Source organism: Hakea prostrata, chromosome 4 (assembly GCF_041222555.1).
Source record: "Hakea prostrata isolate BN-2017 chromosome 4, UWA_Hpros_2, whole genome shotgun sequence".
Classification (NCBI taxonomy): domain Eukaryota; kingdom Viridiplantae; phylum Streptophyta; class Magnoliopsida; order Proteales; family Proteaceae; genus Hakea; species Hakea prostrata.
Genome location: NC_142603.1, coordinates 12,927,893 through 12,953,139, shown reverse-complemented (window position 1 = coordinate 12,953,139; position 25,247 = coordinate 12,927,893). Strand labels below are relative to the sequence as shown.

General features: G+C 36.7%; 3 protein-coding genes across 6 annotated transcripts in view; all 3 read right to left on the bottom strand.

The window, feature by feature from the left end:
* Positions 1-3,340, bottom strand: part of ATG2 (autophagy 2) — a 33,613-nt gene extending 30,273 nt beyond the window's left edge. The window contains 1 exon segment of the mRNA XM_089152317.1: positions 2,957-3,340. Within this exon segment, the coding sequence (XP_089008443.1) occupies positions 2,957-3,160 (204 nt within the window). The 5' untranslated portion in view covers positions 3,161-3,340.
* A 4,428-nt stretch (positions 3,341-7,768) lies between these two features.
* On the bottom strand, positions 7,769-18,243 carry LOC149017987 (putative protein phosphatase 2C 12). 2 transcript variants are annotated; one of them, XM_089152314.1, is made up of 10 exons: positions 17,959-18,243; positions 17,307-17,608; positions 14,979-15,150; positions 14,158-14,311; positions 14,015-14,078; positions 10,358-10,465; positions 9,152-9,277; positions 8,822-9,054; positions 8,413-8,618; positions 7,769-8,332 (listed from the first exon to the last, which is right to left on the bottom strand). In XM_089152314.1, the coding sequence occupies exons 2-10, from the start codon at positions 17,502-17,504 to the stop codon at positions 8,304-8,306; spliced, it is 1,290 nt and encodes a 429-aa protein (XP_089008440.1). In that variant the 5' UTR covers positions 17,505-17,608; positions 17,959-18,243; the 3' UTR covers positions 7,769-8,303. The 2 variants fall into 2 exon arrangements, with proteins under 2 accessions (XP_089008440.1, XP_089008442.1); XM_089152316.1 differs by lacking the exon at positions 17,959-18,243 and adding an exon at positions 17,716-17,949.
* Positions 18,244-19,259: 1,016 nt separating this feature from the next.
* LOC149017986 (B3 domain-containing protein At3g19184-like) lies at positions 19,260-25,247 on the bottom strand. 3 transcript variants are annotated; one of them, XM_089152312.1, is made up of 7 exons: positions 24,811-25,246; positions 24,619-24,723; positions 24,461-24,495; positions 24,171-24,339; positions 23,738-23,944; positions 20,737-20,825; positions 19,260-19,776 (listed from the first exon to the last, which is right to left on the bottom strand). In XM_089152312.1, the coding sequence occupies exons 1-6, from the start codon at positions 24,934-24,936 to the stop codon at positions 20,763-20,765; spliced, it is 705 nt and encodes a 234-aa protein (XP_089008438.1). In that variant the 5' UTR covers positions 24,937-25,246; the 3' UTR covers positions 19,260-19,776; positions 20,737-20,762. The 3 variants fall into 3 exon arrangements, with proteins under 3 accessions (XP_089008438.1, XP_089008439.1, XP_089008437.1); XM_089152313.1 differs by having other exon boundaries at positions 19,260-19,744; positions 24,811-25,245; XM_089152311.1 differs by lacking the exons at positions 19,260-19,776; positions 20,737-20,825 and having other exon boundaries at positions 22,092-23,944; positions 24,811-25,247.

Here is a 25,247-nt window from a genome sequence, read left to right as displayed (position 1 = left end):
TACTATTGTGATGATGGTGAAAAGAAATGAAGCAGCTACAAGCAACATTTTTGGGTACTAGGTGAAGTTGAGGCAACCGCAGCAGTGTCATTGATTATTGGTACTTCCATCATGTTCATTCTAAACAGGGGAAAGAAAGATGGATCTCTTAACTGGACTTCAAGATCGTTGTTATGGATGGAAGGGTTATTCTGTCCTATATCCTATTGAATGCCAATCCAATGTTTTTGATATCTCAAAACAAAAGATATAAATCTATTAATATGCATTCCATAGACCAGACTCCATATGTATTTCTATTCTTTTTTCAGTGGCAGAAATATCTTTGCAGTTCTAAGGGGCAGGCCTTGGCGCAATGGTCAGTGGACCACAGTTGTGGCCTGAGGTAAAGGCATCGAAACAGCTTCTCAGCAAAACTTGCTGGGGTAAGACTGAGCAGGAAAATTGCCCTCGCCTCCAACCCCCGGACTCTACTTGACTAGAAGCCTTCAGCACCAGATTCGCCAAATAAATTTCCAGTTTTTACAAAGAGAACAGTAAAATTCCAAATCAACAGAAACTCAGAAAATAAAGTATTTTGACTTTAAAATCCAATTTGGAATAGAAATTCTGCTATAGAGGTCCCATACCTTCCCAGGAAGTTTCGTTACCTAAATGTTTGTATTGCCTGGGTGCAGCAAAACCTTTATTGTTTCCTAGTGTCCTTTCACATGTCATTTAACTTTTGAAATCTATCAAGCAAGTTCTGAAGGCTACCCAAGTTGAAAAGCATAATTGACACTAGAGAAGGTTTCTGAGGATGGTTTCACCACACTGATGGACTAAAGTATGCTTCTACCGTTTAGCCTTGGCAAAAGGTTCAACAAAATTTCAGGAAACCAAACAAAATATTTCAGTTTCACGGCTCTCCAAACAAAACAGCCTGCAACACTGGAAGATTGGAAACTCTGCCTTTTGTTTAGCTCGGCCAATATTTCATTTAAATCCAAAGCCTTTGGTAGGAATTCCATACTTCAAACTAAATGAGTCAACATTTCACTTATTGCAATGAAGGTTGACACTTGAGAGACCCAATTTATGTACTCTATTGACCAAATCATCACTGTACAAGGTTGGAAACATATTCAGGAAGTAGAAGAACAAGGAGAAGTGACAATTTGATGGTATTGTTGTTCTGGAATTTTAACAAGATTCAGAATTGGATGTATATAACTTCTGGCAAAAGCTAGTTTTGTAAAGAATAGGATAAATACTTGCAAAAGCCAACATAGGTTCCAAAGTCATGTTAACGTAAGCATATAGCTTACACTACCAACTAGAGAGTGTATCCAGCATGTACACCAACTTAAAATCCAAGGTTCCATTATGTCAACTACATGTTAACGTAAGCATATAGCTTACACTACCAACTAGAGAGTGTATCCAGCATGTACACCAACTTAAAATCCAAGGTTCCATTATGTCAACTACATGTTAACGTAAGCATATAGCTTACACTACCAACTAGAGAGTGTATCCAGCATGTACACCAACTTAAAATCCAAGGTTCCATTATGTCACACAGTCTCAATTATGGTGCCCAAGAAGTTTCAGGATTTAATTTGGCTATGTGGCCTTTAAAGCCAACCGTTTCGTTCAAAATTTTTGCTTTCGAGCATGGTCAAAACCAGGGTCAAAATCGAAATGTGGTTGATGAAGCACATGAAACATTGATAAACAAAAGGATATGAAAAAGCAGCAGCAGCTTGAGGAAAAATTCCTTCAAAGTGGGGAGATAAATGCAGTCATTACATGTGACAGCTCTTCCACAATGTTTTTTTTATTGTTCTCAAGGCACCCCAAGGCTCTTCCTCCTCTATATATCATTCTTTTGGCTGGAAAAGAGACAAGGGGTTTTTTTCCTGGTCAAAAAGACTGAGGATTTAGGTAGCCATGTGGAGGGAAATCCTTGGTGCAATTGCATGGTAACTGCATTGCACCCTAGAAATTGTGTTCAAGTCAACTCCCCCCACCATCCAATGGTGGGGCCGTGCATTGGGTACACCATTTTTCTTTTTTCTTTTTTTCTTGGGTGTGTCAAGTGAGGAACATTTGGAGTTGAACTCCTCCACTGGTGAAAATGTCACATCCTTAGGTAAGAGTCCTCAACAGACCAGAGTTAAGTGATCTTCTTTGACTGTTAAGTAGTCCTTGTTATCCAGTATTTTTTTCTATTTTCTAGTTTCAAATCCCCCTTGTTTGGGCTTCGTCAAGATGTCACGGTGCCAATCTTTAGTTGTTGATCTCATTAACAGTTCACAGCAGAAATTTCAAAGTGCACCCACCCCCCCCCCCCCCCCCCCCCCCCCCCCCTTTGACATTTTCCTAACTTTGATTAACCTTAATTTCTAAATCTTGCAAAATCAAGGATATTATAGCTCCAGAAATGCATGGCAAGGACACAGTGTCCGATTCCCCTAATAGCTTTGAGGCAAACGTCACTAAGGAAATAAAAACGAATTTGTGTCGTAGGTCTACAAACTGAAACACCAGTGCCACAGACCATCCAACCAAACACTAAAGCTACCCAAATTGGCTCACTAATTCAAGGATTGCCCCGACCACCACGCTTCCGCTTAAAACACTAGAATAGCTTCTACATAAACCATTGTTAAAACGAACCTAGTCACTAATAAAAGTTGGTACTAGAACTCAAAACAGTACTTCCTGTTCGGTCGAGCAATCAAGCCTGCAGAGCCCATATCTGAAGCAACAATATTTCAGAGGAAAACTACAGAGAGAATGCAAGTTTTTTTTTTTTTTTTTCCAGACGGAAAAATCTAAGTTTATGACCAGTTACGTGTTCCGCAGAACCACCCCCACCTCACAAACCACCAAAAAAAGGACTCTTTAAGAGTTTATCTGAATTAATTTGCAGAAGATTGAACCAACAAACAATAAATTATTAGGGACGCACCTTCTGGTTTAGAAAATCAACGTTAAGGGCGAGGTCGTTGAGCTGGATGGTGCCTTTACCAAGCTGCACGTCGAGCTGCTCAAGGTCGATATCACCCAGAAATAACTGCCCCAATTTCTTCTTCAAGAGAAATTGGCAGAACCGCTTGACGGCCCATCGATTGAACATCTCGTCTGCAGTTTTAGCAAAGTTCCAGGGAAACATTTTTTTTTTTCGTCGTCGTCTCCGGCTTCTAGGCCTGCAAGGGTCTTAGGGTTTCGTGATAGACAGTTTCTTCCGAAGCCGCCAATTTTCTCATGGAAGCTTGCCCTTCCATCCAAAAGAAAGAACTCTCACAGACAACAAACCAAAGCGAGAAGGGAACGGCAAAAGAAATAAATTGTTGTTGCAGTTAAACTCTTTAAGAAGGAGAAATAAGTCAAAATCGAAAAACACCAGGGGTAGTTCGGACTTAAAAAATTCGATTAACTTTCAATTTTAAACTAGGAAAAGATGATTACGTGGCATACCCGTTAAGAGTTTGATAAGCACATACGCAACTGGAATTTTTAGAATTTAAAATCCGATGATATTTTGGTCCGTCGCCGTCCCTACCGTTTGATCTCATTCAGCTCAGCCTAGTCGTTTACCTATGTTTGGAAGGCAAGAAATATTTTGTTTCCGAATAAAAAAGGCAAATTCTCTTCCGTGGTTGACTCAGACTCTCGTGAGGGTATCAATGACTATTCACAATTAAGGAAAAAAAATGATAAAACCAATTTAGGGCCTGTTTGGTTACATGAGTTTGGAGATTTCAAATATCTAGATATTTCAAATCTATGGAGTTATAATTTATAAAATTAGATGTTTGGTTGTGGAATGAAATATGTGGATTCATTCTAAAAAAACTATTTGATCGACGTGATTTTTGTAAATTTGCAAATGTATAGTTTTTTTGAAATCTCTGGATTTCACCCCTTACCCATAAAGGTGAATATCTAGATTTCATGAATCTATAAATTTTTACAACCAAAGGGGTATAATTCTCAGATTCATGAATTCAAATATTTGAAATCTCTGGATTCATGTAACCAAACAGTAAGTTTCTAGAGACGGAATTTTAGAAAATTAACTAAAATCTAGGATAAAAATGTAGTTTTTTTTTCCTTTTTTTTTTTTCCTTTTTGTACAAAGGGGATTATTAAGCCATAGAATGGGGATATTATATACCTTAACAAGAGTCAGACCACAACTTTTTTACTAAGAGGTTGGTTTCACTCTTTCACCACTAGAACAGCTCTGCGTTGGCAATTTTTTTTCCCCTTTTATTTAGCACTAATAATACATATGTCTATAACAACCATAACATTTTGAACATTTTGTAAATTAAACAATGTTCACCTGATAATGTAATCAAGGTACGCACGAGCGGGCCCGAATCAACCTAAAAAAAAAATTAAAAAAAATAACAGAGGAAGAAATGTTATCGCCAACGAAAATTGACAATCGGTGATATTAAGTTAAACTTAACTAACTCATAAATAATAGGAGAAAACATAGGAATTTTATTGAACAATTTAGATTTAATTTAACAAATATGACAGTGAATATGGTCGGTTACACTTTAGCCATAATATAATATATTATTTAGATAAGTTTTAAAAACATTAAAACTATATCTTCTTATTTTATTTTAGGAATCTTGTTTGAGTCATACTCTAAAAGACCCTTTCAGATGTAAAGATTTTAATCCAAGCATTACGGCAATTTGGCAAATATGTATAGTTATCTAATATAATTTACCATATTTGTTTAGTACCACATCGGATGAAGCTAATGATAATATCGATTATATATACATTGATTGTTCCTAAGTGGGGTATATGCCGGTAGAAACTTAAATATGGATCACGTGCATGCGCCGATCTGATAGAGGTGTTCATACGAGTTTAGGAATATATAAGATTAAACAATAGGTCTTTCTCTCTGGTTTTAATAAGAAAAAATTGTGTTGTAAAAAGTGAAAATTTTAAGTTTTGCTTTCTTCTTTCTTGTGATGTACCTTAAGAAAAAGTATTGTTTATACGTACACCTCAACTCACCCCATTCTAGTTCGTGCTGTTTTGTTTTCACTTCTTTTGTTTTATACGGCAAGTGTTTTTGATATAAGATTATATTAAGTTGTGAATCTGTATCTTATTGTTTGATATTGATATGTCTATACTGTGCCTCTAATATTTTGATCATAACATGATATGAGTAATATATAGTTACTAAAAATCTTATATGATCTGGTTAGCGTGGGTTAATAGGGACCGTTAGATATTGATGGATGATCTAATGAGTTTATTTATATAAAGGATATCAAGCCCCTCCTTCTAAACCCTAATGCATCACATTATTTTTTGTATACAAAATGTTAGTTCAAAGAAGTTGTTCCAAACTTCAATGGATCATATATATTCTATGTTTCATCATCTTATAAATAATAGTAGTCTCTTATGAAGAGGTATCAAAAATAAGGAAATAATGCCAATGCTGTACAAGATCCATACTTCTCAGTGGAGAAGTAATGGGTTCGACCTTTGCGGATGACATTAAATTTCTAGTATTAAAAAAATGTCAGTACAAAAAAAAAAAAAAAAAAAAAAAAAAGAAGAAGAAGAAGAAGAAGAAAGAAAAAGAAGAAGGAAATAATCATCAAAAGTTGAGTTGATTAAAAAGATTAACACCTCTTAGCGAAGAAGTCAAAAATTGAATTTTTCATGATGATACGTACAATAATTCCTCTCTCCCCTTTTCCCCTGCTCCCATATATATATATAGAAAAAAATCCATCCCTCCATACCTTTCTTTACTTTTCTTTTCTTTTCTTTTTTTTTTTTTTTTTTTTGGTACATCTACTTTTCTCCTGGGTTTATGGGCCTTCAAGATTGACTAGTTTGATTAATGACAAAAAGTATTCATGGGAGAAGAAAAAGATTGGTTTGATTTAAAATTTAATTGTATAAAATCAAAAAATTAAGGGTTATTTAAGAACTATAAATTATATATATATATATATTCCCCCCCTCCCCCCCTTTTTTCTATGAACATGTGGAGTCCATCTCACTGACACGACCTTCTCATGTTGTTGTTTGTCTATGGGTAACAGTAACACTGTGAGGGACCATCTTCCTAATTCAGAATTAATATTAGAAAACATTATTGAATAGTTATAACTTATAAGCTATTTTGTTTTCTGTTTTCAATTATTCATCCAAAGCAGTGTGCCTCGTGATCCAAGCATTTCTACAATTGTTCAAGCGTCAGAAGAACAGACGACTTGCCACGTGTCACAAAACTATTAAAAGAATCTTTTTCTTTATTCCATCAAAAGAAGTTGACAGATTATAGATTTAATTTGGATAAGCGTGACAGACATGATGTGGTCCTTAAGCCACGTGTCAAAACATACACTCAAACTTTTGGCATACACTCAAATTTATGCACAGACTCACAGAGGCGGAGGTACACTTTGTTAGCCCTTTCTATTTTTTTATAAAATTTTCTTATAATGCACCATATTCTTGCCATTTTTTCCATATTGATTTTATTTTTTAAAGTAAATATAATGGGTAGATAAACTCTTTTGTCAAATTTATGCAATTACAAAAATTTTGAGTATGAACCCTTTTGTTTTTGTATTTGCACTTCTCTCTTAAGTTTATATGCATGTTATGGATGATTCTTAATAGACATATTTAGATAGACTAAAGAAAAATCGGATCAATCACAACTTTAGTCGAACCACAAATAAACATATGAAAGCGAACGAACTAAATAACGTATACAACTACAAGTAATAAGGATTTCGATCAGGTCGAAAAGTTTAAATTGTATATGAATTGTACAACTACATATGAATCGTATCTAACCTCCTTAAAGATAGGGATAAGGGTCTTACAAAGTCGGATAGTTTGAATTGTATCTGAATTTTACAACTATATATAAATTGTATCTAACCTCCTTAAAGATAGGATAATGATTCCGATCAAGTCAGATAGTTTTAAAATTGCTCTTAGAGTCCAAATTGGACTCTACAACTACAATTCAAGTAATTTTCTCTTGACGGATAAGATTGTTCCCCAAAGAAGCTAGTAATAATTATAGAGTTCCGTTCAAACTTCATTACTACACAGTTAAGGTAACATCGTATTTATAAGTTCTATAAATACCCATACGTGTTCTCTAACATTGTGAGCTTTGCAAGTCATTTTTTTTTCTTCTAAAGTTGTGGACTTCCAGAGATCGTACAAAATTTTATGGCAACATATATATAACTTTTGGAGTAATTCATATTAATGGTATTGAGCCGTCTAGTTTTTGGTCAACTAATCTAAAGGAAACTATTTCAAATTCTATTATGTTTTTTAGAAAGCAAACAGAACTCAAGGACAGCACAAGGCCCACTACAACAAACTTGGAAGATAATGATAAAGATTTTTAGCGTGTGTAACTGAGTAACATTTGTCCCTAATTATAATTTTGTTTTTGGAAAAGGAGCTTACATTAAATGATAGTAAGAAAAGAAAAATTACATTGTGAAACTTCTCATGGAATCCGGTGCGGCGTTCCGACGGTCAGATCGCACTTGTATAAGCATGTAAGAGTAGTAGGAACAAAATGGATTCTTTTTTTGGTAGAAGAACAAAATGGATTCATGAACTCTATTATAACATGATCGGAATTGTTCACAAGAAAAAAAGGTCTACTTTCTCACGAGGAAAAAAAAAAAAAAAAAAAAAAAGAAGAACGAAGCAAAAACGGTTAAGCTCAAAGGAGAGTTGGACTCATAAGCTCTCAGTAGTCAGTATCACATGATCTGAATTGTTCAAGTCCAGATCTACAATGTATTCGTTCGTGTATAATATTACAGGGAAAATGCTTTCTTTCAGGATAAATGTATAAAATGGACCAATATACAATGGAAGTGAACCCAACAAATTGACAAATGGGTTTATCTTATACACTTCTAAGGTATTGGTGATTTCACCAAAACAATGAAGCCCTCAAAAGTGAGGAGATCAACCCATTGAATAATTCCCCAAATCATGTTGTGGGTTTTTGGCTAAACAGGGAAGCTTCAACTCTTGACACTGTTTTGAATCAATACATTTCCAGTAGCACCTGAAGTGAATGTCATAATGAGTTGAAATCTAAATCTCCTGGCTTGAAAATGAACAAAGTTAATATTTGGAATGAGGCTTCAAATCCCACATTTCCAGTTAGCTTTGAAACAATTGTCAGTGCCAAGGTAATCACAAGATCATGACAATGCTGTTGAGGATGATTGCAAGTCACTTCCACTATGCTGTTGAGGAAATTTTTAGTCACTTTCATGATTAATTCTAGCACCTGAAAAAAAAATTAAATTAGTAAGAAGAAAATATTGAAAAGAATAGTTCACAATATGTAGGCCAAGAGGGTCATTGTACCTCTTCCTGATTGTCTCTTCCCTTCCATGGCTTCTTTCTTTGACTGGCAGCTTGAACATAGGAAAGGGCCATCCCAAGGACGGACTTTTCTAGGATTTAATGAAGCATCATGTACAGAAATGCCAGCTCCAGGTTTCATCTCTACCTGACAAATTGCACACGTGAACAACTTGAACATGTTGCACAGAGGATATTCTGTATCAAACCTGCAAACCAAAGTAGATGTTTCTTTAGTCAATAGGTCTAGATTCTTGTCATTTTCTTTTCGTGATGTCAACACAAATTGTTGATCATGGAACAATTATAGAAACAATAAAGCAAGAAAAGTTGACTAACAGAGACTGTTTCACCTTTATCTAAAATTAAAGGATTCAAAATGATTGTTAACAATTATCTGTAAAACACAAACCTTTCTGCAAGCAGAGCAGAACCTTCCTCATATATCTCTTCAACCACATCTGGTTCTGAATACTCTTCTCCTGTATAAGATGATGACTCTGATGATTTTTTCCGGAACATGGCCTTGAAGACCCCTTTCCCTGATCTCCTTGGAGGAGCTGAATGAGGAGTTTTCTCTGGAGGAATTATATCGACCACAATACATGTCGTATCATCACGAAGACCCTTGTCTTGTACAGCTTCCTGCCATGGAATATAAGAGATGATTAAGTATGTCCAAAGCAGAAAGTCACAACAACTATCAGTAAGGACATACGTACACCAACTGGCCAGAACTTACTTTAACAATTTGCTCAGCTGCAGCATCTGCTGGCATTCCACGACAACAATTCAAAGTCACTTCTGATGACATGGCATCCCAAACACCATCACTTGAGATGATGAGCCTACCTCCGGCAGTAGACAGCTGCAACAGCAATGATATAAGTTAAGATGATGGAGCTATGTAAGAACAAACTAATGTGGCTAATCATTAAGAATTAGCAGTCCTACATAAAGCAAACAGAGCTACAAGTTGGATTAAACTTTCAAATCTACGATATGTTAAAGCTAAAATAATCTTCTTGGATTAAAATTCCTTCTGCTTTAAGAGAGCTGGGGAGTGAGGCTGAGGTCAACAGAAGATTTTAGATGTGTTTGACCAGATGAAAAAGCAGATAATATTGGACATTGGCAAACAGGCATGTCTTTTTGAATCTGAATTGAATATCCATATCAAATTGTTGCAAATACAGACTTTTGTCCACTATTGCTCTTGTGCCTTCGATCATATCTAATCAAGGATAAAGTTAGCAAAATATGGATATTACCTTTAATCAATATTTAAAAAATAAAAGTGAGAGCTGGACTTGACTAGATATGTAGTAAAAGGCAGTGTGGCTCTGTTATTTGCAATGGTAAGGATGTGAATTTTATACGGTAACAAGAAAGCTTCAAATACATAGAGTCAAATGCTCATATGCATAGAACTGTAAAGTTGCAATGACAAGTGATATTCCACCAGGAAGCCAGGCCAAAGTCGCTACCATAGTCAGTATACTGAAGTTGTTTACTGATAAAAGAAAGAATGGAGATCTACTTTCCCAAGAACTAGATTGAGGGCCAAAGAAATTTTTAAGACACAGCAATGCCATTTGGAGTAATGTTTGTTCTTGAGGTAATAAGATTCAAAAAATAGAATATGAGGCCAAAGGACAATATCTTGGTGAATGACAATTCTATCAGACGATCAGGCACAGGGGTCAAGCAAAGCTATAAGAGCAGAAAATGAATATGAGAAATTTCAAAAGGTCTTAATAAAATGTTAATAGACGACCAAGATTAGAATGGTGATTCAACATCGATTGTGCATAAAATGCCAACCTGTCCTGCAAAATTTCAGATTCTAGGGTTTTAATGGATAAAGTATGAAAGTTGATGGATGAAAAGTTAAAGAATAAAATAAAGCAGTATGATCAATGATGGCACATAGAAAAAATAGTAGCACCTTCACTTGCTTCACGTAGGGAACAGGAATGATGAATTCACCTACGTCCATGTCACCGATGGATCTTGAAAGACACAAACCACCAGGCCAACACCTCAGAGGGCCAATCTGTAGAATTGGAGCTACATAAATTAAATACTATCAATTGAACCAAAAAGAATAACATTAAGTTATTATAAATGCGAGAAATAGTACATCCATAAAACATAGAAAAGTTTATACAGGCAGAATATCAGAAAGAATGTCAGCTAAATAAGTTTATAGCTAATCATTAGACAGGATCCAGTTTCAAGGCCTAATATTTTTTCCACTTCCTTGTTTAATTGTGTGATATAAGAGAGTGTTGATTCTTTGACTTATCTTGTTCAAATATATGCCCGTGATGGGTGATTATTAGCTGGACATTGACAATAAACTTTCGAAGCCTCCATCAAATCAACATGCTTCATTAAAAACAATTCTACCATAAGAACAAAAGTCAGTAAGTCTACATAGCATTCTTAAAGGTACAATAGTTTCACTAAATGGTTAGCATTCAAAAACGTAAAACAGTTTCAAACCAGAATCACGAGAATTTTCTTCTTAAGTACATTGGGTATATCCTAGATAAATTATAAATGAGGGGAGACAGAAAGAGAAACAGACAATTTTTAGGATTGAACAATCACTATCCTCCTTTGCTTCCGTTAGATTTCAATGTAAAACAGATGGTAAATTCTCCTTTTTCTTGAATAAAAAAATACATGCCAATAGATTACATCATTTATAGAGTACATTATTGATCAGGCTACATTTAATCCCCAGTTGCAACCACTTGCACATCCTCCACCAAGTCATCCATGTCAAGTTTTTGAACCCAGATAAACAATGGAGTTATATTTTCCTGAGTAACATGACAACCTTGCCGCCTTTATGAGGTGGGACAGACTCCACAATCCAATTTATGACAAGTTTGATTGCAAGCTACTTTCTGACCATATGGTAGCTAAGGGTAATGAAGCCTTGAAGAATCAATACTTTCAGAAAGATAAAAGACAGCCATACAGCTAATGATCACTCAACCTACTAACCAATGTGCAACATAGTGGGGGAAACTTGTGAACATATTTAAGTTCATTTGTAGTCAGATCTGCAATGCAAGTGATGCAGCACAACTAGAAGTTACTGTTCACGCTACAGTAGTATGAACAGTAACCTAGATGATAATTTCATATTTGGTGGGCCCCAAGTCCAGCTTGCATGGAAATAGATTCAAATTTGGTGGGCCCAAACTCCAGCTTGCAAGGAGATAAAATAGGAACTGTTTTTGTGGGAGTTCTAGAGATAATTTAGAATTTTGTTATTTATTATCGGGATAATCATGTAATCAAAGTTTTTATTTGGGTAGGATATTTAGGATAAGTTTTAGTTAGTTTTAAATTACCAAGAGTCCTATTATAGTTGTTTTCGTATCAAGTATGTTTGTTTTGTTATTTAAACACTTGTAATCAGCTTATTGAGCATGGAATAGAAAAAATGAATTGAAGCTTGAGCTTTGTGTGTTTGCAACCCCCCTTCTCTCCTCTTTTCTTCTTCTTTTTTTTCTTATGAGTGTTCTTCTCTCTCTCCCTCTTCTTCAAGACTAATTCTTCTAAGATTTCCCTTCTTCCCCCTGTCTTCTTTATCCTTCTTTCTACTCTATTTTGTCCCCCATTAGCAAGTCAGCTACAATAAAATGAAATGATATTCCCTCAAGCTAAACAATTTCAGTCCAATGACAGTGGGTTACAATGCTACCCACTTATGCCTGCAAAATCCATTGAAGTTCAACTTCATAGAACCAAGGAACATAAGGAGCTGTCTGAATTAAATAAGAAGTCCTATCGATCACCTAATGTCGCAACTCTGTCATCATTCTTACCATGATGAGGTCAGATCCTTCCCTAGTGAACCTAGATCTGCATGCTCATCAGTCAACAAATTGGAAGGACAAATTGGCCACAGAAACCATGGTTCACCACATTTAGATTGCTCCCAATCCAACTGATAAGATCTCAAGGAAACTAAAAACAAATGAACAGCAGCCAAAATCAAGAAGAAGTGCACTTATGGCAATCCATAATCCGGATGGATTACCAAAATGTTCTGACAGCTACACATTGATGACAAAAGACTACATTTGAGTAGACAATTTTGTCGTTCCAAAGCTGTCCAATACAAATTCCAAATTCATGCCAAACAGCTAGAAATTTCAAAGCACTGGAATACAAATCCTGGCTACAGTGAAATAGAGAACAATTACTACCAGACAGCATTAAAAAAAGTCAGAGTCAGTAACCCAGAATCATTTGCTAGTCATTTGCTGGAGCAATTCATCAAGACTTGAGTAGATCAATTCTGTTGTCTGTAGTTTCAAATTCAGTGGTTAAGGGTCATCTCCAGTGTAGAGACCTGTGTTTGCAGGTCCTGGTAGGGTTGGACTCTTGGAGATGAGCTTAGGCCTTCATGCTAGCAACCCAAGCTTTTACAATCACAAAAAGCAATGGCCTAGTTTAACACATGGTGGGTGTCAGGATCTAGGAAGGACTAATTCATGCAATGTGCCAATATAGCTAAAAAGGCATGAAGGCTGTTGCATTCTCATAGATGAATTTTGAATCACAAGTAGGAGAAGATAGACAAATATTACCCACATATTCATCCATTGGGATACTGCAGCTCGTACTTAGCTCTTCTTTCCAAACCTTTTTCATCTACTGGATAAAGCGCATTACTGGTTTAGTTCAGTTGTGCATCTTATTCGATCTTGGGAGAAGAGGAAGATTCTTATGGTGAAGAGTTTCTATATTTGGTTATATCAGTAGGGGTGTAAATGGATCGGATTCAGATTGGATGGTGGTGATACCATATATTCGGACAGATTGGGAGTATAACCTATTGGTTTTCGGACGGATTTATTCGGATTTGGATGATAATTGAATAGTTATTTTCTTAAGTAGATTCTTCTAAATGGGCATGAATACAAATTGAATACTAGTTTTCGACCAGCTGTTGACATCTTTATCATTTTATTTGTGAGGCTAGGTTTGAAATTTAAGAATTTAACAACTTTGATAGTTCTCTTAGTAAAAAATCTAGAAAAATAGTCACATATTTCAAGATATCGCCTAATAAATGTGAATTTGGAAGCGGATTTCGGTTATCCATTTACACCCCTGGCTATATGTTGCTACAACAAATAATCTTTTGTAGGTAACTTTTTAAAGCCCTATCAGGATGCCGTACTGCATTATAAATAGAGCAGTGAACCAACTACCACGTTCCAAGTCGTTGCTATTCCTTCATGTCATAGTGGTCTATTCTCATATATGATTGTTGCTCAGCTCTCCCACAGTTTCAAGACATTGCTATGGTTCCTTCATGTCATAGTGGTCTATTTTCACACGTACATTGCTTGTTCACCTCTCCCTTGTTAAAGTTGATGGTTCATAAGTTTTTTGATCATTCATCTTCTATCATATTCGATAAAATTCCCGAAATTCAGTAACGAAATGAAGTCATGGAAATTGCAGTAAAGTGACTGACTGGTAGACCATAATGAATTCAGTAGGCACAAAGAGTTCCAGGAAATGAACAACTTAAAAGGAATTAAAGGAAAAATAGGATTCAAGAACAAACCTCGGTACCACCACCAGTATTAAGCCGACCAACCTCACCGCCACTGGCAGTAATACGCTCCCTTCTGTAATGCAAGAAAAGTGAATCCCATTGGAAATGCCAAAATTTAAGTGAAACGCTAGAGATCTTGATTCACAACTTACTCCTCTTCATTGCATTCAAGCCGATGATCTGCTGACAAAGAATAGACAACACCTTCAGCAGATTCAAGTATGCAACGGGAATCACCCACTGATGCAACAGTTATGACCCATCCATCTATAATAGCAAAAGTGCAAGTTGTTCCAGATGTTTGTGCTGGGGAAGAAGAAACCAATCAATTTGTATTTATCAGGATCTCAAAATAAATTTAGGTAATGGAACAATAAAATAAATCAGCAAAAATAAGATAGATACAGAAGAAATGTTTCCCATGATGCAAGTCCAAAATCCATCTTAGTATTGCTAATATCTTAAAGACTGCCTTTTCAGGTGGAGCTTGTAAGCCAGTTCTGTTCTATCCAAGCCTAAAATTATTTGTTTACCCCACACGCAAGGAGGAAGATGACCTGCCTTGAAACAAAGGCTGAGTTGATTCTCTTTTCTGATCCAGAATATGGATTGACCTATAAAAATGTCTTACAACAATGCAAATTTGAAGTGGATTTGATGGAATTAATTGAGGATTACCATCTCCTGTTATTTTTCATGTCAAACGAGAGATATTTCATAATTTCAAGTTATTGTAAAAATGGATACTGCAGAAATGTCCATTATGTTTGCGAAGAATTTAGCACTGCTGATCAGTTTAAGTGAAAGAGATGATGCTAAAGAATGACCCATCAGTACGATTTCAAATGACACTATGTCCATACTTTACCTCCTGCAGACACTTTTCCATTTCTTTTTAACTAAATTTTATACAGTTCAACCAAATCTCCAAGACTCCCAACTACACTAGTTATACCTAATACACAATTCATACCTTTCTCTTGGAAATCTTTGTCAGTTTTTATAAAACCTGCAACCAATGCCCGCGGTAGTGCTGCTAACCAGTCATCTCTACTAAGTCCCGAAGGAATAGCAGCCAAAACATTGTTTAGGAGATTCTCCTTTGTGTATATAGCTGCAGCAGATCCATTGTGTCCATCAAATAGCTGCAAAGTCATGTAGTTCTAATCAGTAGGCATAATTTCTACCAAGAAAAATGGGCATAAATTTGAAAACAGCAGGTACATATTGAAACAGTTAGCCATATCGTAGGAAATGTAATTGATGGGATAATACAACAAATTCAAATTAATAACTGAAATATGGTCCGCATTCCTTTCAAATAAAGAATGCAAAAGGCATCCAACCCAATTTCCAGTAAAATCATGTAGTCTTAATCAACTCTCAGAATTTCTACTCCAAAAATAACATAAAATTGAAAACAACAGGTATACCATTGAACCAATTAGCTATTTTGTAGGAAATGTAATTGATGGGACAGTGTGACAGATTCAAGCTAACAACTGAAACATAGTCAGCGTTCCTTTCAAATAAAGAATACTAAAGGCATCCGTTGCAATTTCCAGCAAAGCAAGCCTCAAATGTTTCTGAGTCCTCAAAAGTTTGGAATTTGTTCAAAAAAGATAAAATTTATCTTTGCAGAAAGGTTTGATAATTTCTGGATGCCTCCATCCAAATGCTTTTTGCTGAATGGTTCACACCATTTAGACATCCCAACAAGAATAGCTTTTGTGTTTCAAAAATAGAGAAATAAAGTTAAAACTTCACTTCGATAAGGGTATACCAACTACATTGGGGAAAAAATAATAAAACCAAAACAAATGTAATAAAACTATGATAACAAGAACGCAAACCACTCCCCCCCCCCCCCAAAAAAAAAAAAAAAATCTAGTTCTCTAGGAATAACAAAAATCCTAGTTCAACTGTCCATTGGAATAAGAATCTACTACATTTGAGAGATTGACAACAGATGCATCATTATTGTCATGCGAGAGATACTTCAAAATGGATTCTTAATAGTTAATCCAGCCATGAAAACTCTCGGCTTCTTGAGACTTGTCTCGCTGGTGGTAAGACCAAATTGGAGAAAAAGCACCAGGTCTTTCCTTGAAGAATTTCAAATTAGGTTGGACACTCATGTGGTGTCACCTAAATATGTCTTCAAGAATCAGAGCTTCATTTCAGTATGAAATCCAATTGATTGCAACAGTAAAGCTGTGATCCTTCCAAGGCTAACACTTAGTGAGACTGTATTTTTTCCTTATCCTTGGGTCTTTTCTATTCCCTTTTATGTTACACAGGTTTCTTTTATGTTGTTGGATGACTGTACGTATTCTTGCACTCATGGCACAAAACTGGAAATCTGAACTGCAGATAAATAGTCAGCGACAGAACACAACCTCATAACCTCATTCTATGACCAGTGTGATAGCCAAAACATGATTGACTGGCACAACAAACAGAACCTGTGTCAGCATAACAGATAATCATAAACTCTTATTGCTTCGGCCATAAAATTGGACTCCAACAATTTCAAACGCCATCGAAGCTCTAGATTAAAAATGTCATTGATGGCAACTGCAGTGGACCCCAAACAAGCAAAATGGAAAATATGAATCACTGGTTAGGTTAATACACATGCTTGAGGTTTCAGGAAAAGAAAAGGCATAAAGGAGGAAGAAGAAGAAGAAGAAGAAAGGAAAAGCAAAAGATAGAGATCCAGGATGATGGACATGGACAAACAGTGCAAATCAAATATAGACCTCCTGCAAGACGAAAGAATTCCAAATGGAACTTGGCATCTCCCTGACTCACAAGATTCATGGCTCTCAATATTTTTGCATCTGATACTTTCATGAAAAGGATAGAAGGTGCAAAAATTGCATTACATGCTAATAAGTGGAAGAAAAAAAATTCACAAAAAAGGCAAAAGATTCATGGAAAAATGGCATTGAACATTATCCAGTTCCTGAACTGAAGTGCCAAAATCTATTACATTCAGTGGATCATTTACAGGACCTAAGGCTACACTACAACATTATAGCGTAACACTTTCACATCACTTATGTTTTGAGATCTCCGGAATTTACTTCTGTAGACACTTGGGAGCTTCAACATATAGCTCTCAACTCATTAATCATAATCTGTATTATCAATTACTGATAAGAGCGAACAGAGGAAAAATTGAAGTTGAAGACACTTTCATTGAGTCCATAAAAATCCCATCAATTGGACGTGTTTTAAAAAAAGAAAAAAAAAAAAAAAAAAAAAAAAAAAAGGAAAAAGAAAAAGAATCACATACACCAAAAACCGAGAATGTTGTACATCCGTCTCCAGGCACTCTTTGGCATTCCGTCTTCAATAATGTGAAATCCTCCCCTTTCTTGCTCTGGTTAGCATGACCGTGTACGATATCTGGTTTCTCTATTTTCTCATGGCATAGCTCACGCTTGAGCAGCACCGCCAGTGGCACCATCTGACGGTGGCTCCTCGTCGACATTGTTTTCCTCCCAAATTTTTGAATCAAGAGCTACTTATCAGAGAATGAAATCTTCCTTTACTCCTCCATTCGTTGTTTTTCAATCAAACCGAACAAATTGGAACCTGGAGCAGGTAAGCAACTGAATTATCCTCATAATTCTTCATCATTATCATTATCGTGAGTTTCTTCAATAAAGAAAATTTAGTCAACCGAAGGAAAAATAACATACTGAAAAAACTGCAGGTTTGAACGTTTCGGATCTTCAAACCCGAAAATCAAGAAAAACTTATAAATGGAAACACGAATCACGGAAGACAATGTGGACAAGATGAAATCTATAGAAACAAGATTTTTCTTCAACGAATCCCTAAAATCGAGCTCTAAGAACAGTAGATGATCAGAAATGCCAAAAAAGAAAAAGAAGAAGAAAAATTGAAAAATAAGTGAATGGAGAGATTTTAAGAATTCTCACAGAAATTAGAGGCGACAGAGAGGAACAATGATGAAGCGAATTTGTTGCAGGAATCGAGAGACGACGCGGATCCCGGCGCCCTGCAAAAATTCCATTGGAGACAGAGCATGGAGAGAGAGTGAGAGGTAGAAGACGCGAAATGAGAGCTGTTGCTTCCCTTTTCTTTCATGTGTTCTCTTTGCTGACATGTCAACCACGCACCCCTCGTTTCAACCCGAATTAGAGCCGGATTTTAGCGTGCTTCTCGGGGCCGGCTTTTTTTTCTTTCTTTTCTACAAGATTTGCGTAGACACAGCGCACTATGGCGCACCATAGAACGCCGGCTGGTTTGTTTTATAAGTTGGATTGACAGAGGAGAGAGGCAGGCTGGCAACATTTTCCGTTTGGTTAGGTGGGGAGGATTTAATAATTATAATTATAAAGTATTAACGAATAAAACGAAGGATTATTTCCTTAATTTTGTATTAAGACGATTTCTTGGGGGTGGGAGAGAACGTGAAAATGGGACCGCCGCGTCAACACGGTGGTCTCCGCCTCAACGTTTACGCGTCAAGAAGAAAGTGCCGGACGGGGTGGGGGAATATTTCGAATAGTAAAATTAAAAGATGTGCGCAACAATAATGCGAATAATGGATAGTGACGTGTTTGGTTCTTATTGGGCTTGTGGGTCCCACTACCCTAAGGCATCTAAGTCCTTCCAAGTCCTTAGCGTCCGGTGCCCTACATCTAGTCTACGCTTAGGACTTACGACACTGGGCCCCACCACTTTTCCTTTGACTTGTTAACAACTGAAAACGCAGCTACAGCAGGACAGTTAGTCCGAAATTTTCGGCACCGAAAAGGAAAATGAGGCGTAAGTGCCGTTTGGATGATAGGAAGAGAATATAGAGGTCATTTCCGACACCGACTCCAGAAGAATGTTGTTTGATTCGGGTCCGGTGATTTCGGGCGGTTTAAATCGTCCGATCCAGCTGTTTATGCCAGCTTTCTCTCTGTGAAATTCTATATTCTATATAGAATTGTAGTCTCTGAAATTCTTCACATTTGACTTTAATATAAACTTGCAAAATCAAAGTGGGGAAAGGGTCTCTGTTCTATGCACCTTGCCACATTTATAACTAAAATAAATTACAAGATTAATATCATCTGGCTTTCAATCTCTATCAGTCTAGCTGGAAGCCCCTCAAGTCTTTAGAACACCATATATATATATATATATATATATATATATTTTTTTGGTAAGCGTTAGAACACTATAAATAGCCTATGCCAGTGAACTTCTTCAGAAAACCATAAATGGGCAGGTGGCATAGAAGAGCAAATGTTGACAAAAAGGCCTAGAAGGGCAATTTTGTCTTGTCTAGCAGGTGGGAGGAGAGATTAGAGAGGGCTATACCTAAATTGCTTTAGTCATTAATGCGCATGACCGTCAAGCAAATCTCGGTCAAGATTGAAATCTCGACTGAAATTCTGAAATATTGGTCAAAACTGTTTTGTTTGACCGTCTTGCGCATTTAATGCCCAGGAGTGAAGCAAAGTCTATAACCCAAAAAATATAAAAATTGAATAAGCTACATAGGTATATGAAACAGTAAACATAGGAAAATTCAGTTACATGAGTTGCCTACAAAGATTTACAGAAGAGCTCCACTAGTACAGTGCCTTTACCAGAAAATAACATCCCAATTGATTATGTCTTGGCTTATTGAGCTGAGATTTCCATTACCCACATTCCATGGCAGAACATGATATGTGTCTGTCGCGATGAATATTTATGCCAACCTGACTGCATTTGATGTTGAACATGCACATTCAAAACTGTGAACGAAAAATGTTTTCATATTAAATTTCAACAAATATTGGATTCCGCTACACCAAAAGTTTAAAACTGATGTTGTAAACATAAATAGCCTAATGATTAGCAATCCCTGCCCGGAAGTCAACCATTGGACATGGCAAGAACATACCATAGCACTTGCAAACTGTCCTAACTAGCAATTTTTTTTTTTTTTTGTATGCATGAATAAATTCATTACCAAAACCCCATAAAAAGTAGATTGAAAGAATGTACAAGAAAGCAAAGCGAGGTTAGAAGGGGGGGGAGGAGATTATAGCTATTAGCCAGCAAAAGCTAGGAACCTAAACCTTAGCAGACAACAATAGTTTTAGAAATTTACTGCGCAGCACTCAGCTGCCTACGGTCTAAATCTGAAGTGGTAGTCGAGATTTGATCTCAACTATCCATTTTGTTTTTCTTTGGGTTTTCAGTACAGGTGGTTGAGCAAAGTGATCTTCACCAATGGCAGCTCAGTGCTGCGAATTAATTGCACAACACTGAAGCAAATGCACTCTAATTGAAATATCGAAGCATATGGCTCTCCAAATCAAATCAAAAAACCTGGAGTTGGAGGTCCATCTCTTGAAATTGCATTCCCTCTAAGAGTGATTGATCAATGCATTAAACACCAACTTGCCAACCATATCACAAACAGTGGTACCCCGAGAAGTGTTTCAAAAACCAAACCAAACCCTTGGAGAACCCAAAGAAGTGTCTGAAGTGGGCAAATGGTAAGAATGGATTTCTCCCACAAAGAGCAAGAGAAGGGACTACAAGACCTAGTTAGAAATTCAAATAAAGAGAATTCTTCTTTTATGAACAATGTGTTCTCTTTGGCCATACAAATTAGATACTTGGCCACCTATGATTTTGTTATCTATATTTTTGCATATTACAAGTGATCTAGAGGATACAAAACGGAAAGAAAGAAGATTACTTACATGAAGATTTTGACTTGCACAACTATCTAAGTAGTAGAATCTGGACTCTCATCAGCTTTGTCTGATCCATAAACCCTTATAATGTATACCTGGAAATAGAGAAAGAAAAACAAATGGCCTAAGACCTGAAATAAGCAATTTCCTAATTGTAGGTATAAAGATTTTCCAATATGACTTTTGAAAGGAAAGATAACATCATGAATCACAAAACACATAATGGAACTTATTTTATCTTATGAAGTTTCCCTTATTAATTTTTTTTAGATTTTCTATTTTAGATAACAAAAAAAAAATAAAAAAGATTCTAAGAGATATCATTCTCTAAAAAAAGGTTTTGCTAGCTTGACAATCATCACCAGCAACTCAGCCAATGATGGGCAATTTACAGTTAAGACGGCATGAAACTGGAAAAACATCAGCATAGCAGTGCACATATATACCAAATAACTGGCTGAGAAAGCAAAGGAACTACAAGGCTATTGTGGACTTTTCAAATTTGAAATCAAACTTTAAATCTCAGCCTGTTATTTGGTATAAAAAGTGCACTGTTGGGATATCCCAAGGTCAAGTGGGGTAACATGGTATGGAAGACAAAGCGTCAATCAATGTTCCGGTGGAAGCTGATCAAGAAGAAAATTACCGGCGAATGCGAAAAAACGAGGGGAGGCATGGCGTGGGGGTGTGGAAGACAAAGCGTCAATCAATGTTCGGTGGAAGCGATCAAGAAGAAAATTACCGGCGAATGCGAAATTAAACGAGGGGAGTGCATTTGGCGTTGGGGTGTGTTGGAAGACAAAGCGTCAATCAATGTTCCGGTGGAAGCTGATCAAGAAGAAAATTACCGGCGAATGCTGAAATTAAACGTAGGGGAGTGCGTTGGCGTTGGGGTGTGTTGGAAGACAAAGCGTCAATCAATGTTCAGGTGGAAGCTGATCAAGAAGAAAATTACTGGCGAATGCTGAAATTAAACGTAGGGGAGTGCATTTGGCGTTGGGGTGTGAGCTTTGTAGTGTAACAGAGGAAGGCATGGATCACTTAATGGTGGGTTGTCCATTTAGCAGTCAGATATGGCAGATTGGCAGCAGGTGGTAGCAAATTTTTGGATTCAATGGGAGGGTCTCTATGATTGGTGGAAGAGACAAATGAAGCAAAGTGAGTTACGACAAGTATGGCTGAAAGGTTTCATCGTAGTGGCCTACATAGGTTGCAAAGAAATCAAAGAAGACATGAAGGTTAGGCATATCCAAATACATAGGTGCTCAAACAAATTAAGAGTTCACTCACTAGCATGGTAGACAATCTCACTCTTGAGTGAGATCTTGCCACCTTGAAAAACTGAGATCTCGACCGAGATATTGAGATATTGGTCGAAATGTGTGATTTTTTTTACATCAACTCGGTGGCCCATTTCAGTGGGTGTTAGGGTCCCGGTTGGGCTGAAATTTGATATTTAGCCTATTTAAGGTCTTTTGAATACACTAGCAGTCTTGGATTTGTGAGAAAATAACCCTAAGCATGTCTTCTAAATCAACCATATGTGTGAAATCAAAATGCTGCAGGATTGGATAATGCAATGTTAGACAACATGCAATGTAGAACATTTAATGCATATAAATGAAAAGCTAGTGTATCAACTATCAAATACATCAAAGAACTTAAATGTCTTCAACATTTTACAACCATTAGAAGTTTTAGTAACTAGTAAGTCATAAATCATAATCCATTAGTCATAAGTTCACAAGAGTAGATAACAGAAAATTAAATTTGCTTCTATGAAAGTGTAAATCAAAGCTAATAGATCAACATATATTTACACTACACTCACACACTGATTATAGAACAAGCTATTTGGGGAAGAACCTTACCTTTGTTGAAGACCTAGTTGAAATGGGCTTGAATGATGTTAATTTGATGTTGTAGATGAGTTAAAGGTGCTTGGAAGTTGAAATCCAGCTGAATCCAAAATATTCCAGCCAAGACTCAAATTCTTGTACGAGATTACATGATATAGAGGCGAGATCTTGTGACGAGATATCCTATTTCATAGAACTCGACTCCCATCTCATCTCGATTAACCAAAAAAGCGAGATATTTTTTGAGATCTCTCACGATGCTCACTTGAGATTGCATCAAAGTGAAAAACAATTCTTTGTCTCACAAACTGCTGTTCTTAGAGCCAGAAGACTTGAAGTGATAGTGACAACATGATGACTAAAGTTGAATGTGGATGGGAGTTGGATGGGTAATCCAGGCAGTATTTGGGCTGGAGGGATTTTTAGAAATCTAAACAACTAGATGATCAAGCACTATAAATTTTTCTTGGTGTCAAATCAAGTTTTGAAGCAGAATTTGAAGCTTTGGAACAAGAATTGGAGGAAGGACAATTAGAAGGATGGAAAAAGGTATGGGTGGAAACAGACTTAGAAGCGGTAGTGGTATTGGTGAATAAAAAGGAAATGCCTTGGTTTGTGCTTCAACGTTGGTACTTTACAACCATATTTGAATGCTCACTCATTGTTTTAGGGCAAGCTATCTTGCAAGTTCAGTTCAACACAAAGGAGCAAACATCGCTAATAGTCCAAAATTTGTCATTGGCTAGAAGGAATGAAATGGAGATGGACACTATGGGTAGACTAAGACATTCGTTCTGAAATTTTGAAGGGAGGCCCTGTGTAGAGTAAGGGTAATGTTCATATAATATTTTGGATGTAACATTTTTTTTTATCCTTTAATCAATATACCTGATCTTTTACCCAAAAAAGAAAAAATATCAAACCAAACTCACATTTATTAACCAAATGCAACTATAAATTCTCATTGCTATAATAGTGTAATGTTTTAACATTTGATTTCTAATTGGATTACCATATCAAGTAATGTCCATCATCTCATGGGTAAGGTGGCAATATATTGTAAGCTCTAGTCTAACCTAATGATGGAAAGGTACATTATTCCAGGAAAGGCAACATAAAAACAATGCAATTCTCATCCAACACATCACCTTGAACTTTGTAGGCTTGACCAGCTGGAAAACTAGCGCATCCCCATCAACTAATTCATGTGTAATAGCAAACCCTCTCCATCCTGCACTTAGACCAGTCTTTGGAGCGAGGTATAATGTTTCATATTCTTCTTCATTTTCATTTTCCAAAATCAGTCGTTCATCACGTTTGGGAAGATAAGTTCTGCAAAACTGGGTTGGAAGACCCTGTAGTTGAATACAAACACTAGTTTTGATCAGGAATTTGACAGTAGCTTCTTGATACAAGAAGGTGTGGAGTATTGGTTGTTTCTACAGTTGAATCATGGGGGGGGAACAAACCAGATTAGAAACAGGGGAAAAGCAGAGACAGAATCATTGTTTTTATGCATAATAGACCATAAATGGAACAAACTTATTGCTAATCAACAATCAGAACTTTGAGTGTGCTTACCAACCAAAACCCACCAGTCACATGTGACTGAAGCATGGGCTTGACAAAGCTTGGAATACTTGGGTCTAAACTTGACTGCAGTTCTTCTGCTTTCTCTATGGCGTTTTGCCTAGCGTCATCTGGAGCATATACTCTGTTGGCTAAATCCCTACGTTTGTAGTTGAAGGTTCTAACAAAACGCAGAAGCAGCAGCAGCAGCAGCAGCAGCACAAAGACAGAAAATAAACAAAACGTTGTGGAAATATACACGAAATGGAAGCTCAAAGGGAAACAACAAAGAAAATACAAACCTTCTAGCCGGTCTCTCAAAAAATTCATTAGTTACCTGACAGAGAACCATTTCCGATGAGGGAGTTCGCAAAGAAATCAGACCAAGCAGAGTACCGAAAACCAGTTGAAATCAAAACCTAAAAGGAAACTAGAGAGGAAAAAATTACTCAAAACCTACTTCCTTGTAGACTGGAGCAGGCAAATTTGCGACACGGCTAGACCTTCTAACGAGAGAGGAATCAACTTGAAGGCGAGGTGTTCTTGGCGTTCCTGGCTTCTTCATCTGCGGATGGAATCATCAGGAGACATCAGAGTTAGTGATGGAAAGAAACTTTTGGATAATAACAGAAGGATAGAAAGGGGTTGGAACCGGTGAGGGCTTGGGACTGGAGCTTTTGATGTTCTGAGCAAGTTTAGTGAGGTTGAGTTCTTCCATCCTTCTTTTGTTTTCCTCCAATCTCTTACGCCGCATCTCCTCGTATGTGGGCTTAGCCATTTCTGTGATTCTCTCAACCCAAGCTCCGAAACAGACACAACAACCACAAGGAGAGATCCAAGAGAACACCCTGAAAGATTTGTGTCTGGGGAGTCACCAACACTGAAGCTCGAACGCTGCGAGAACCTCAAGCAGGTGACCGTTAGGCTTCGCTTCACAAGAACTAGTGGACGATGCGACGTTTGAGCGCTTAGGTTTGAATTCAAATGGCTTTTCGAGCGTGATGTTTCCACATATCATTTCCATCCATACTTCCACTGGAATCCGTACAAGTGCCTTGTTTATATTATCTTTCTCTTTTTCTCTTTGGG